The sequence below is a fragment of the Lactuca sativa genome, chromosome 8 (assembly GCF_002870075.4).
Source record: "Lactuca sativa cultivar Salinas chromosome 8, Lsat_Salinas_v11, whole genome shotgun sequence".
Taxonomy (NCBI): domain Eukaryota; kingdom Viridiplantae; phylum Streptophyta; class Magnoliopsida; order Asterales; family Asteraceae; genus Lactuca; species Lactuca sativa.
The window spans coordinates 10,868,348-10,885,430 of NC_056630.2; the positions used below are offsets into that span (position 1 = coordinate 10,868,348).

Sequence of the window (17,083 nt, forward strand, 5' to 3'; positions counted from 1 at the left end):
TACATTTATTGTGTGCTAAAATGCACCAATAGAATTTAGTAAATTAAATAGTTATTTAATTAAATAAATATAGATATTAAGTGATTTCCATAATTATATGTATATTAAATGATATCTATAATTATAAATCTCTTTTTATGGAAACTAATTAAATTCATCATTAATGTCAGCAATAACATTCTTTCAGAATGAATTCACATCTAAGTTTTTTATATATGAATTCATATTTTGTTTCAGAATTCACTCACTTAAAATACAATAAAGTTGCATGATGAAGAACGAGAGTGTATTCTACTAGAATACACTCTCATTCTGCTGGAATGCACTCTCATTCTTCTAGATATGAATTCATTCTGACAGAATATTATTGTTGACAGTAATGACGAATTTAATTAGTTTCATAAAAATGAATTATAAATATGGATAACATTTAATATACATATAATTAATACTAAATTCTTACTGGTGCATTATAGCACACGATAGATGTGAGAAACATTTGAACTTATATATCCTCCCTAATAAATAAAGAACTTTTTTGCCACATGACATGCTCTCCTTCAATTTGACAAATGTCAATTTGTGGTAATTTTGAATTAATTTTCTTTCCACATGTGATTTTATGGGTTTTTCTATTTTATTAAATTTCATATAATATTTTAATGTAATAATTGCAATAAATATAGTAATAAATGGATATCAATTTCATTAATGAACTTACTTTCTAATTTCAAAATTTTTAATTAAAGTTTATTAGTTTCTTTTGTTTATTTATTTAAATTATTTGTTTAAATTTAAAATATAAAAAGCATTTCAAATTTAATAATTTATTATTTTTCTTATTTTCTTATAAATTCATAGTTTTTAATTGTTTAGACCTCATATATTAACTTTTTTTTTTAAATTAACCCATATAATACATGAGTCTCACAACTAGTATATATATATATATATATATATATATATATATATATATATATATATATATATATATATATATATAGAGAGAGAGAGAGAGAGAGAGAGAGCTAGGTTCAAGTATTTAAACTAATTATTATGTTATTGTATGAATAAATATAGGTCAATCTTTTCAAAGGGTAAATATGTAATCTTACATTTAATTAATTATGGTAAATATATAAATCAATTAATATCCTTTTTAATTTAGAAATATCAGTTTTAAAACCCAATATGTAGTATATATATCCTCACGTCCGCCTCTTCCCTCTTCTCTTCTCTTCTATTCATCGTCGCCCCCAAATTAACGATTTCAATCCTTAGTTAGATCGTAACGATTCTCGTTATTTTTTAATAACACAAAAATTGAATGTGATCTACACAGGCGGAGTGATGTAGATGCCGGATTTTTTGAAGAAGTTTTTTTCGGTGGTGTATAGGAAGACGAGCAAAGGTGACCTTGATTGTAATTACTGCAAGTATGACAATCAAGGCTTACAACTATTCACTTCTTCCTTGTATCTCGTTAGATTGACAACAACTTTCTTCGCGTCTTACACGACGATGAAACTTGAAAGAAGGCTGACTATGTTAATTGGCGGAGTTTTCTTCATCTTCAGAGTTATTTTCAATGCAGCTGCTCAAAACCTTGCCATGCTCGTTGTTGGCAGGATTCTGCTTGGTTGTGGTGTTGGTTTTGCTAATCAGGTTTGTTCGATTCCTCAATCTTTATTTTGTCCTTTTTAATAACTAAAAATTAACGATTAATAAACTAATAACAAAATACATATCTCGCATTTGGATTTTAAGTGGCTGGTTTTATAAATCTTCCATTTGGATTTCAATCCTTAAGCCTTTTTAACCTAGACGCATTTGCAATTTCATGCGTATTTAGACCAAATAGTGTGAAAAATAGGATGTTGAATATCACCTCATGTTCTAATACTTAGTCTTCCACTTGCGTGAAGGATAAAAAGGCACTGCCTTCCAATTTTTATGCTCAGGTTTTATGTTCATCTCATTTTCATATATTCAAATCCATAATTTCTTTTTTAATCTTATTCAAAATTTTATTTTAACTGCAATATTACAACTCATTAGGAACTTATTCTGATTGTCTAATTTTTACGGGAAATTGAAAGTTGTTTTGATGCACACTAAACGCTCGCTAAAATGCTTCAACTGAATGATATTTCTTCGTTTATAGTATTCTATCAGAAAAGAATGTTTTTTATGATAATCATGAACATATTTTGTTAGAATGCCCCGAATTGATACAACTATTGGTAAATGAATTCCAATTCCATCAGAATGTAATCACGAATTCCAATTATGTTGGAATGGAATACGGATATTTTCTCACTAATTTATTCATTGGATTTGTTTCCACAAAAAGTTGATGCTTGAAGAACGGACCACGAAATTTGAATGATGCTTCTTAGCAACATTATTCTTTTAGAATGTATTAGTGTCTTTGTTAGATTTTGATGTTTTTTATCAGATTTGAAAGTTTTTTTGTAGTTTTATTCTTTAACAATAAATTTAATTCTTAGCAATTGTTACATGTATTCTATAAAAATTAATGTAATGTTTGTTTTAATTCTTCAATTGATGGTTCGAGAAATTGTTATTCTACAAGAAATTTTCAAAGTCATGATCAACAAATATGTTCAAGAATATTTTTATTATTTTATGGTTCAAGAATATTTTTATTTTTGAACATACTCAAACATATTCTATCAGAATGTCCGAATTAAAAACCTTATAATTCGAAAAATCGGATTTTTAAAATTAATAGAATCTATGATTCCTTAAAATATGCAAATTTCCTTTATTAAATCTATATTAATTGACTAAAATACCCTTTTAGTTAAATTAGATGGTATTTTTCAATTATATTTAATTCAATAATATGTATTAATCACTTTCTTAAAATAAGTAAAGTGATTGACCCATATTTATGCATACAATAACACAATAATTACTTTGAATATAATAACCTAAGCCTATATATATATATATATATATATATATATATATATATATATAATGAATTGGTTGGTTCGATATTACCATGATATTCAAACTTTTGTACTATTAACATACTAATATTGCTTAATTGGTATGGTACTACCAACCAAACATATTGGCTACCGAATATATTGGCTATCAATTTTATTGGTTCAGTTAATAACATGTTGGTTGGTTTTCTGTGGTATAATTTTGACAGCCCTATGTTTCACCATCTCCATAAATTCCTACAAGTCCCAAATGCAAATGATCGAATCAAATATGCATCGTCGAAAAGTATTAAAAAAACTAATAATAATAATAATCTATCCTTTCTAATAAAACAATAGTTCCTAAAGACACATGTCATCTCCATAGTCCGCCAAGTCAGTAAATGCCACTTGTCATCATAAGAGACTTTTCAAACAATTTCAGGTTTCATTTAAATTCAATAACAACAAATCCGATAATCATTAAATGTAATTAATAACAATTATTATGAGAATTTCCACCAAAATCGGTATTCATTCAAAAAATTACCATATCGTTTCCAATAAAAAAAATTCAAATATTGATTGCATTATTGAGTTTACAACTTTCAACTTTTATCATCATTTTATTTTTGGCTTATCAAAATCTTTTTAAAAATTACATGACTAGAAAATACAAAATTCAAATGGAAAGTATTCAATTATCTTATCAAATCAGGAAAAAGAAATCATGTTGTTATATTGGCCAATAAATCTGCTAATATAGTAATCTCAATAAATTGAAATTGATACCTATTTGCTTCACTTTTTTCTTCAACGTACCAGACTCCAAAACTGAATTCGCTTTCTGCATATGTGTGCTTCCATTCGGTTTCCGCATAGGCTTGATGGTTCATTCTCCATCAGGTACTTATTTCGTCTTTTAGTTAATCTTTTATGACAAAAAAATATAAACTCTAATTAAACCTGCAAAACTTAAACTCGAAAAAAACCTTGAGTTTATACACTTTCAATCCTGAATATCAACCTTCTCTTCACCTACTTCAGATTCAATCTGCTATAAATTGGATAGATTTTCAGGAATGCTAAGTGAATGCCAACATGTTGTAACAAAATTATTGTAAGTGTATGAGATGATATTTCAAATATTGTTTGATGGTTCTTTCATGTGGAATGTGAATTCGACTGGAATGGAATCACCATCAAAACCTTTGGTGTATGAGGAATCGAGATGGCATGTAGTGCCCACATGTTTTTTATTTTTTATTTTTCACGAATTCATCTGTAAAATCAAGAATGAATGTCTTTGAATCGGGTCAACCATTAGATCCGGATTTATAGACAATTTCTAAGATTTGTCATGAAAAGAATATGCATACACATTGAAAACAACAAATATAAGCATATTTTGAGAATATTCTTTAAAAACAATATTCATTATTTATGGTTAGAGTTTGGCACTATGAACATTCATGCTTTAAAATATTTGATTTCGAGGTTGTTACTTTATATGAATTTGGTTTGCTTTTAAATTATTTGATGCCTTTTTTACTATTTTTAAATGAATAATAGCAACTTTCTATTTGGTTTTTAACAGATTTGGTTTATAACAATGTTAGATTTAATTATTAGCATCGTAGTTTCTAATTAATTGGCTGATTATAGCAATATACTTTATATTATTATTAAATACCTAAATACAGACAATATAGTTAATTGAAAGTAGTATACTGTTTTAGGAAAAAATTGAATGTATAATTTCTTTTTTAAATTTGTGCATTTCTGTTTTATTTTTTTACAATGACCATTTTTGTCATTGTGTATTCAGCTGATTATACCATATGTATTTACTATTTCGTTTTTAATAGATTTGGTTTATAATAATGTACTTTGACTTTAATCTATAATGTTTTAATTACAATTTTTAAGTTTCATTTGAGTTTTTCTAACTGAGATTCACATCATTTCTAAGTTTTAATTGCAATATACTTTATGTAATTAATATGATTAAAGGGACCTTTAAATAAAATTGTAGTTTACATGGACCATTTCTGCTATATTGTATTATTACAATGCTATTAAGATCAAGAGGAACAAAATACAAAAATATGATTACTTATTAGCATTGTAGTTTCTAATTAGTTGTTTTATTAGCAACGTACTTTAAATTATTAGCTACCCAAATACAAACAATCGATTTGGTTTATAGAAATGTAAGATTACTTATTAACAAACTGCTATATTCAGTTGAATATAGCAACATACTTTTTATTTGGTTTTTAAAAACAGAAAATTAGTTTAAAAAATTTTTACTTATCTTTTTGGAGAAGATAAACGAATAGAAGACCTTTTTTTCTTGTGTCACGTTGTGTCTAAAAATAGAAGAAAGAAACTAAAAAAAATCTATGAGATGGTGGTTTGTTTTTTACCATTGTGTGTGTGTGTGTTTTTTTTGGTGTCATTTAAGGCCTTTTCATGGCAGCTTGTCATTGAGGGCATCCTTAATTAGAAAAAAAATCATCAAAAATTAAGTATTATTTCCTTTACTCTTTTCAAAAGGTTGGGGAACCATTTCACTCAGTCGGGTCTTATGTCACCAATTGTAACAAAAAGTGTGTTACTCGTACATGAGGTTTAATAGAGTTAAATCACTAGATGAATCTCATACTCCATGCTACATCTTCCACAAGAGCCGGTCAATAATAAACCATATTTGAATTTACTCCTTGATAAACCAAATCCATAACTTTCGTGACCCCTCAATACCAAAACAGGATAACATGGTTATTTTGAGGAAAATAATTAGTTAGATGACACCCGTAATAGAAAACATTAACTTCTGAATGAATTTTCTTTGAAAAAAAACATAATCAAACTTTTATTCAAAAAAATTATCAAAATTTTAAACCCATTCAGGTTCACGATATAATTTTCTCACCAGACTATTTCATTCTCTGGTATAAAACCCTGACTTCGTCCCTGAGATTCTCCCCTATTGCTTTGTCGTCCAGTTGCAACGAACATCTTTTCATTTAGTTGATAAAGTTTTGGCCTTCAAATAGTTAATTATCAATCCTACTTTTTAATTTCAATGATTATAACGAAGAAAAATTAAACATTGTTCAGATTTATGATCACTCTCACCTACGAAATTAAATGTATGAGTGGCTAATGTAAGAAAGATTTATACATTTTAAATGTGGAATCCCAAATTTTGAATGTTTTCACCATCGATTACAGTTCGAACTTGAGCCGTCGGCGCTTTCTCTGTTTATACTCCCTTTACTATAATTGACAGAGAAATGTGAGTGTTATGTGCATAACAATCAGATTTAGTTTTGAAGGTATTCACCATCGATTTTATGCATGAACATGTGACGCGAAGAAATTCTCTATATTTTCTCCCTTTTACATCCCGTTTTACTTCTGTAACATCCCAAAATTCAAGACCAAAAATTTCAATTTTAATTAGGTTATTATAAAAACAACAATATAAAACATCTATAAAAACATCCCATGTCAAAACATAAGTGTCAATAATCAAGCATGTCATCATAAAACATATCAGAGTGTAACCCCAAAGATCTCCTGTGCGGAAAACATAGTGTGATGTGTTGCGATCGCCAATTCATTTCCTTTGAAAATGAAGTACCTGAAACCAAAACTAAAAACCGTAAGCACGAAGCTTAGTGAGTTCCCCCATCATACCAGATACCATACAATACACATATTGCCTAGCATATCTAGGTGTTGGCCTACCACTTCGGTCTCTTTCAACCGGTAATTGCCTAGCATATTTGGGTGCTGGCCTCCCTTTCGGTATCTTTCAACCGGTAGCCGAGAGCTAACCTCCCCTTCGATATCTTTCCACCGGTAACCGGGGACTATTTCATCCCCTACCACTACCACATAATAACATAACATAAACATACTACTAGGCATGCATGGGTTATGACGACCCCTTCGGTATCTTTCAACCGGTATCCGAGGACTATTTCACCCCTACTACTACTAACATGTATCATAAAGCATCCTAGCACACAAACATAATAGATAAGGGCATACCAGATAATTATCACAAAGACAATCATCTAACAAACAACTCCTACTAGTGGGACGACATTGCGGCCTTAGACCCACTTCTTCTAGAAGGTAACTCACCTCACATTGTTGAAGTCCCGTAAACAAAACTCTAGCTGCTGGATGACATGTTCTCGAACTGTTAATCATCAAAATAACACCCATCTAATAATTGGGTTCCAACATATATCCATAAGTCCATGTTTGGGGTAAAAGACTATTTTACCCCCACCTTAGCTTGATTCCAACTCAAGGCCCAATCCAAAGGCCTAAAAGTCAAACTATGAATCAAAGCCCAACATATGGCCCAATTTTCTAAATTGGGCCCAAACCTTTACATGGTCTTATACTAAGGCCCAACTATTTAGTCCAGTCCAAACATTTGGCATTTCTAATGGCCCAATATCTCATAATCATAAAGGCCCAATTATGGCCCATCTATGGCCCAAATTTCTAAATTGGGCCCAAACCCCTCACATGGGCCTTACCCTAAAGCCTATTAAATTATTCTAGTCCATATGATTGTTCTTGAATGGCCCATAAATATCCCAATCATCAAAGCCCAATAGAAAGGTCCAACTCAAAGCCCAAGTGAAATTAGGGTTTTCACATAAAATGACGATTAGGGTTAAGTGTTTCTTACTTAACCCATTAAGGACTTAATCCATTAAGTCCATCACTCTACTAGATAAGTCATATGGTGTGATTGGGTGTAATTCACAATTCCATTCCAGTGGCCCAAAATGCGGGTCCCGATACGTCCAAACTAATATATCCAAGATTAGGGTTTTCTAAACCCTAATTAGGGTTTCCAACCCAATCATAGCCCAATAGGCCCAAAACTAAATCTTTAGATTAATTAGGGTTTTATTAGGCCCACTAGGGTTTCATTAGGCCCATTAGGGTTTCGCTAGTCGAGCACCACTCACTACCACCTCGGGTAGTGGTGGTCAACAGCGGCTCACGGCGGCGGCCACCACCTCATGGTGGTGGTTAGGGTTCTAGTCCAATTGAGTCCAAGCATCCCAAAAGTAATCCAAACACATGCAAGCACACCGCCACCCAACACGCCTCCTGCCGCCACCACCTCACGGTGGTGGTTAAGAGTTTTCTTTTCATTATTCTAGCCACTAGTTACAATTTACAATGCTTTAACCCAAATAAACACACACACACAACTAGATAAACACACACAACCACCTTAGTGGTGGCCAGCGGTGGCACGTGGTGGTAGCCCCCACCTCACGATGGTGATGTTGTCCTTCTTGGTTTTCCAACCACACAAAACCAACCCTACTTTACTGAAATAACACACACACCAACATTCTATGCCTGGAACAGTAACATAACCACCCACCTAGTGGTGTACGCGGTGGCAATAACAACACAAGCGGCGAAGAAAGCTACAACAACGGTGGTCTTGGCATTTGGCAAAGTAACAATGAAAGAAAATGAAGAGGGTGAGGTGCTTCAACTGGGGGAGAAGAATGGTGGCCATGATGGTCCACCACTCAACGACAGTCGGCGAGCTCCAACGTCATTGGCAGTGGAGTGGTAGTAGCACAAAATAGCGGCGGCAGTGGTGTTATCGACAGTGCTACAGCGGCGCTGGAGGCTTCTCGGTGGTCTTAAGGCTCCAACAACGGCGTCAGCTCCGCTCGCCTATTCCCGACCTCATAACAGACACAACTCCCACATGAAGCACACACCGATGGCTGAGGAAGATGCAACAGTGGTGCCGCTCCGATTTGCGAAGTAGCGGGTGTTGGATGAAGCCTCACATGACGACGACTGGAGAAGGAGAATGAGTAGAAGGACGGACGTCCGGTGACCCATGGTGGCGACGCAATCGGCAGCGGCGACTGGACGACAATGTTGAAGGTGGCGGCAGAAGACATCCTCCCTAGGGTTAGGGTTCCTGAGGGTTTATATAGCCAGTCTCCATTCCAACTTATTGCCATAATGACAACTATGGTCCCTCCCTCCAAAAATCATTTCGAATCAGATCCCATATTTACCCTTTAAACCCCACCTTCTAAAACCCTTTACAAATTAAGTCCGAATTTTACCAAACAGCTCCTCCCTCTACAAATCCTTTTCAAATTAGGTCCAAAATTTACTCTTTAGCCCCCGCTTCCATAAATTCTTTCATATTAAGTTCCATACTTACCAAACACCCCCTGTCTTCTACAAATCTTTACAAAATAAATCCCGAGACTTACACTTTTAACCCCCAACTTCTAAAACTGTGACAAATAACTCCTCGAGACAACCCTTGATATATAATTATTAATTTTAGGGCTACTATTCGTTCATTAATTTATTTATTTATTTATTTAATACCCGGGGTGTTACAGCTTCTTCTAAGGTTAAGAGATATGTAATACACTTCCTTTTTCCTTTTTCCATTATTTTATTGAATGGTCCTTTTGGGTTACCTTCACCAAAGCAACTTGACAGGATAATTTATGGAGAGAGAGGATATTATGGTTTACCAATATATTATGTGAATAATATATTAAAAGAGAAATTATATTAGTTAGTTAATATTAATCAAGAACTAGTTAGGAAATTAATTATGTGATTAAAAGAGATTAATTAAACTAAGGGGACTGGTATTGCCAATTATAAGATAATTGGATTTGGGCTGTGGATCCTTATGGAAATGAAGGGGACAAAATTAGAGTAGAAGTCCACTATGATTTCGTCCAAGGGCCCTATTTCATAATGTTCCTTGGACTACTTAAGGCCTAAGCTATCCAATTAGGGTTTTGACTGAAACCCTAGCAGCTCAGCTATTTAAGGACCCCTAGGGCTACAAATTTCGGCTACCAGAAGAAACCCTAGAGTTCCTATAGCCGAAATTGTGCCTCATCTCCATCTCTTCTAGATTATCTTCTTACCTTGGTGTTTGTGAGCCATTAGAGGTATTACAATTGTGATACTAATCTCTTGAAGATTTAAGATTCTTGCTACTATCAAAAGGTAATCATCTAAACTTTTATTAGTTGTAGATTTTGATTTTATAGTATGCTAGATTAGGGTTTGCAGGCTTTGGATAACTTGCATGTACAATAGAGAAACCTAGATCCAAAGGTTTAGGGTTTTGCATGTGCACATAAGAATGTTCTTTTTCTCAAAACCCATCACTAATAACTCTTACTGTAAGTCTTCTTCACTCTTTTCTGTTCAGGATCTTCGTCTTGGTTTCCTATGTTCAGGTCTGCTGATTGCATTATCTGTTTGCTCTCTGTTTTTTCTTTTTTGTTTGCTATTTTTCATTTACATTGTCTAGTATTTTCTTTGAGGTCTGATTATTGAGCTTGGTTCACCATCTTATTGGCTTAATATCCTGATCATTAAGTAAATCAGTTCCTCTGTGTTTTATGTTCTGATTGTTATTCTATATGACTACTGGTGAGATTCTTGGTGGATCAGGGACTAAGTCCACTGAAACACCAGATGTTGATGATCCTTTGTATATTCATCCTACCGACACTATAATTGGAACTATTATTTCTTTTAAGCTTCTTGGAACCGAAAATTTCAAAGTTTGGAAAAGCTCTATGACTAGAGCTCTAAAAGCTAAAAACAAACTTGGATTTATGGATGGAACTGTAACTAAAATTGTTAATGGTCTTGTTAAATCTCTTAAATGGGAAGGAGCAAATGTTTTTGTGTGTTTTTGGCTTCTTAGATCTATCTCTGAAACCATTTACGCAGGACATGCTTGCTCTGAAAAAGTTGTTGACATTTGGAATGAACTGAATGAAACCTATTTAAAATTAGATGGATTTGTTGTATTTAACATTCATCATAAAATTAAATCATTGACATGTAAAAGGATAAGTTAAGAGATAAGATTATTCAAATGTATTGTTGTACCTATTAGATCCATATGTTTAGGATCTTGTATTTATCTCTTACTGTGTAACATGTTTATATATAATGTATAACCCTACAGGGGACTTTACACGGCAAATTACTTCTTTGATTTGGTATCAGAGCCATTCCTAGGGCTTGGTAATTTTCTCTCCATCTTCCGGCTCTATGATACTCTTTATCAGATTCTCCTTCACCATGCCTCCAATAAACTCCTCCAAGATTGCCACTGCCATCTCATGCAAACTTACTCGAACCAATTTTCTCCTGTGGAAAGCCCAAGTCGTCCCTATATTGCGAGGTGTCCAACTGTTCGGGTACCTTTATGGTACCACACCGAAACCCACTGCCAAAATAACCTCAGGAACAGGTGCAGATGCCAGGCAAATATACAACCCCCAATACGCTGAATGGGTTGTCCAAGACCAAGCGATTATCGGTGCTCTTCTGTCCTCCATGACAGAAGAAGTGCTTGCCCAAATCAAAAGATGTTCAAATACATCCTACGAACTCTGGACGTCCCTCCACACTATGTTTTCAGCTCAACATCGTGGCAACTCTATTCAAATACGCGCCCAACTCTCCACAACTAAGAAAGGAGATATGACGGCCTCTGAATATTATCACAAAATGACTAGCCTTGCAAATACTATGGCTAATATTGGTCACCCAATGACTGATGAAGAGGTCATTGGATACATTCTTGCCGGACTAGGGCCAGGTCATTGTGACCTCTTCATTGCAATTACAGTGCTAAGCAATCAACATACAGTAACCCTACCTGACTTTTATTCATATCTAATTGCTCATGAAGCACAAGCTAGCACCATGAATAATGCAACAGAATTCTTAACCTCTGTCAACAATGTAACTCGTCAAGACCAAAGCACCCCACGCCGGAACTCCAACAACAACTCCTACAATAACCAACGAGGGAACTATCGCGGAGGAAGAAATCGTGGGCGTGGAAGAGGACGAGGCAGGGGAAATAATGGCCCGCGGTGTCAGGTATGTGGAATTCCAGGTCACACCCCTTTAAGCTGTAGGAACAGATTCAATCATGCATACCAGGCTGAGGAATACCGTGGAGGAAATAGTGTCACCACCGGAACCTACATCAACGATCCTCACTGGTATCTCGATAATGGAGCTACAGATCATCTAACAAATGATCTTGATCGCCTCACGGTGCAGGAACATTATCAAGGAAAAGATCAAGTCCAAGTGGCAAATCTCTCATATTCGTCATTCTAAAATTTCTGGTTCAGGCAAACCATTCACTCTCACAAACGTTCTTCGTGTTCCTAAAATCAATAAACATCTCTTGTCTGCTTATAAACTTGTATCTGATAATAATGTGTTTGTTGAAATTCACCCTGATGTTTTCTTTGTTAAGGACAAGGTCACAAAGAAAATCCTACTCATAGGTAGAAGCAAGGGCGGTCTCTATCAGGTGCCAATTTGTCGCTCATATGTTCGATCTTCCCACCAGGCGTTCACAAGCTCTCGAGTATCTAAGTCTCAATGGCATCAACAATTGGGTCATCCAAATTCAGCAGTAGTCAATTCTATTTTAAAATCAAATAAGTTAGGTGTGTCTTTAGATAATGAACACTTGGTGTGTGATGCATGTCAACGGTCTAAAAGTCATCAATTATCTTATAAAAACTTTGTTCATGTGTCATCTTTTCCACTTGAGTTGGTTCACACGGATGTTTGGGGACCGGCTCAAGTGTCTAGCGGTGGTTACAAATATTATGTTAGTTTTATTGATGATTTTAGTCGTTACACTTGGATTTATCTTGTTAAACATAAGTATGATGTTGAACAAATTTTTTATAATTTCCAACATCATGTTGAACGCCTCTTGAATGCCAAAATTCGCACCATACAATCTGATTGGGGAGGTGAGTACTAAAAGCTCCATAAATACTTTCAACAAACAGGAATTTCTCATCGTGTCACTTGTCCACATACCTCTCAATAAAATGGTATTGCGGAACGTAAACATCGACATATAGTCAAAACAGGTTTGGCCTTATTAGCTCATTCTTCACTCCCACTTCGTTTCTGGGATGAAGCATTCCTTACTGCTTGTTATCTTATAAATCGCATGCCTAGTCCCACTATACATAACTCAACCCCCATTACAAAACTGCTTAATATAACACCTGATTATTCTTTCCTTCGCAATTTTGGGTGTGCATGTTGGCCAAGCCTGCACAAATACAACTCACATAAGCTTGATTTTCGATCTAAATTATGTGTTTTCATTAGATACAGTTCCATGCATAAAGGGTATAAATGCCTTGACAATAGTACCGGTCGAGTTTATATATCCCGTGATGTTATTTTTGATGAATCTAGATTTCCATTCGCTGCTTCCACAAACAGTCACACATCACCTTCTTCTTCTGAAGTTGTGTCATTTCCTCAAGTTGAACCAGAAATTACTAATGATCATATGAAGAGTTATGACCTATCGTTGCTATCTAATAATTCTAATGCAGCTGTAGCTTCACCTCCAGGTCAGGGGCTACCAAATCTTAGTGGTCCTCCACAACCACTGTCACCGCCAAATCCATCCTCTCCAGTTCTCTCGACCACGTCTTCACCAACAACCACCACCGAGGCTCCGGTTTCCTCCACCCCGACGTCACCAACAGTCTCATCTTCTGACTTGAGTGATCAACCTAGCCCCTCACCCCTTCCTCAAGGGGTTGTTACTAGAGGACGTGTTGGTATTACTTAGCCTCGACAATTTACTAATGGGATTGTTCTTTATGATGCTACTAAGCGTGCCTTCATGGTTGTTCCCTCCATGCATCGCATCGCCTCTACTCACCCGGCTTGGCGCAAAGCCATGGAAGCGGAATTCTTGGCACTTCAACACAATAACACATGGTCACTTGTGCCTCGTCCACCAGGTGTCAATATAGTGGGATGCAAATGGATTTTCAAGCTCAAACAACATGCTGATGGTTCTCTTGATAAGCATAAGGCTCGGCTTGTGGCGCATGGTTTTACTCAACAACATGGAGTGGACTATCACGACACTTTTAACCCTGTTGTCAAACCAGCCACGATTCGGTTAATTCTCTCCTTGGCGGTCTCTCGCAAATGGCCCCTACGACAGATTGATGTTAATAACGCTTTTCTCCATGGTTTTCTCAATGAAGAGGTCTATATGCAACAACCACCGGGGTTTGAGGATCCTACTCATCCTCACTATGTTTGTAAGTTACATAAAGCAATATATGGGCTCAAGCAATCTCCTAGAGCTTGGTTTTCTCGTTTGAGTGATAAGCTTCATCAACTGGGCTTTCATTCGTCTAAAGCTGACACATCCCTGTTCATTTTTCATTAGGGTACCACCATTCTTTACATGTTAATCTACGTTGATGATAATGTTATTACCGGATCTTCTCAACAACTCATTGATAACCTAGTACGTGCTCTCTCTGGTTCGTTCCCTATTAAAGATCTTGGCAAACTAAATTATTTTCTTGGGCTTGAAGTACTTCACAATTCAGGGGGAATCACTCTTATGCAACAAAAGTATGCCATAGATCTATTACATCGTGTTAACATGGAGAATTGCAAAAGTGTTTCAACCCCAATGTCGGTAATGGATAAATTGTCTCGTAATCATGGGAAGCCTCTTAATGGTGAAGATGCATTTAAGTATCGTAGCATGGTTGGAGGATTGCAGTATCTCATGCTAACTAGACCTGACATTTCATTTGTTGTAAATAGAGTGTGTCAATTTTTATCTCAACCTATGGATACTCATTGGGAGGCTGTTAAAAGGATCTTAAGATATGTGAAGGGAACGGTGAACACAGGACTTTGTTTTAGACCCTCAAAATCAACACTTCTAAGTGTTTTACTGATGCAAATTGGGCAGGATGTGTGGATTATAGAAGATCTATAGGAGGATTTTCAATATTTCATGGTCCAAACTTAATATCATGGAGCTCTCGCAAGCAACCCACTGTCGCTCGCTCAAGTACTGAGGCTGAGTATAAGGCTCTTGCTAACGGGACAGCAGAAGCAACGTGGATACAATCTTTGCTCAAGGATCTAGGTGTTCATCAGCCAAGACCACCTGTGTTGTGGTGTAATAATTTAGGAGCAACTTATTTGACAGCCAATCCCATTTTTCATGCTCGCACTAAGCATATAGAAGTGGATTTTCATTTCGTTAGAGAAAAAGTTGCTATGGGTGCTCTTGATGTTCGATTCATATCGTCTAGAGATCAACTAGCAGACGGATTTACTAAGTCGATGACCAAGCACATTTTGCACAATTTAAGACACAATCTAAACCTTGTCACGGTTTAGATTGAGGGGGAATGTAAAAGGATAAGTTAAGAGATAAGATTATTCAAATGTATTGTTGTACCTATCAGATCCATATGTTTAGGATCTTGTATTTATCTCTTACTGTGTAACAAGTTTATATATAATGTATAACCCTACAGGGGACTTTATACGGCAAATTACTTCTTTGATTTGACATAGAATGGGTTATCTGTTTCTGACTATTACAATAAACTTGATTCATTATGGAATGAATTTGATGGTTTAACAAATTTAACTGAATGTTTTTGTCTAGCATCTACCTAATTTAATAACTATTCAAAACTTATGAAACTAATACAATTCTTAAGTGGGCTTGATGACTGTTATAATCAAGTAAAAAGTCACATTCTCTTAACTGATCCCTTACCCAATGTTAGAACTGTTTTCTCTGTTATAACTAGAGAAGAATCATTTCAAAAAAAATGTTTTTGTGTCCAATTCTTCTAATAAGTCTCAAACCACCTCTGTGTTCAACAGTGAGTTTAGTGATAATAGGAGAAATAGAGGTCCTAATCAAAATCTTCAATACTAGAACTGTGGTCTAAAGGGTCATACCATTGAAAAATGCTTTAAATTGGTTGGATATCCTAAGGATTTCAAATCAAGAAATGGTTTCAATAAAGGTTTTAACAACTCTTCTGGTAACAACTTTTCTAATAATAACTCCAAAAGGTCTTTCTCTGGGAACAATGTTACATCTAATAATAGTAATAGTGACTCTTCTACTTCTAGTTCTATCTCTTATGATCTTAGGTCTCTCTCTGAGGATCAATTTTCTAAGCTTCTTCAACTTATCAGTGATAAAAAAAATTTGTGGATAAAGTAACTGCTAGTGCCAATATGACATGTACTTCATGTAGTTATGTCCTTAATAAAGCTTTTCAAACTAATAAATGGGTTGATGACTCTGGGGCTAATCAACACATGACTTCATCTAAATACAATCTTAGTGATGTGGCTAATGTGTCCAATCTTAACCTGAGAGTTGATCACCCAAATGGATCGACTGCTAAAGTTCAAAAAATTAGAAATATGAGTCTTTTAAACAAACTTACTTTATTTGATGTGTTTGTTATACATGAATTTGATGTAAATCTTTTTTCTATCTTTAAACTTTGCAAAGACAGTAAATACAAAGTTTTATTTGATAAATATAATTGTATGGTGCAGGATTCACAGTCCATGGAGACTGGTAATGAGGGAGGGTGACTCTACTATCTTTCCAGTACTCCCTTAGGCAGGCACTCTTGCAATTCCAGTACTATTAAATGCTATGTCTCAAAATTAACTTGACATAGTAGGCTTGGTCGTCCAGCTGAGCAAGCCTTAATTTTGTTACAAGATAAACTTAATTTTAACAAGAAGTCCCTTCCACCTTGTGAAATATGTCACAAGGATAAACAAACTAGAGAATCTTTCACTACTAGTCTTCATAATTCTAAAAACATTGGTGACTTAATTCATCGTGGTGTCTGGGGTCCATACAAAATAGCTTCAGTTAGGGGTTTTAGATTTTTTCTGACTATTGTGGATGATTTTTCTAAGGGGCATGGGTTTATCTTCTTAAGTCAAAAGATGAAGTGTTTTCATGTATTTTGTCTTTTCTAAATCTGGTTGAAAATCAGTTTTCTATTAAAGTTAAAATAGTAAGGTCTGACAATGGTACTAAGTTTGTTAATCACAACGTTAAAGAATTTTTTGAAACCAAGGGCATTATTCATCAAACATCTTGTGTGTACACTCCACAACAAAATGGTGTTGTGGAGAGAAAACATAAATGTAACATCCCGATTTCCATG

At 34.8% G+C, this 17,083-nt stretch overlaps 1 protein-coding gene across 1 annotated transcript; it reads left to right on the forward strand.

Moving 5' to 3' along the window:
- Positions 1-13,206: 13,206 nt before the first annotated feature.
- Positions 13,207-13,671, forward strand: LOC128127645 (uncharacterized). The gene has a single exon (XM_052766303.1). It carries the CDS (start codon positions 13,207-13,209, stop codon positions 13,669-13,671), a length of 465 nt encoding a protein of 154 aa, XP_052622263.1.
- Positions 13,672-17,083: the final 3,412 nt, after the last annotated feature.

Excerpts from the sequence above, each read along its gene's own strand:
- LOC128127645 (XM_052766303.1), top strand. The coding sequence starts at position 13,207 with ATGCATAAAGGGTATAAATGCCTTGACAATAGTACCGGTCGAGTTTAT.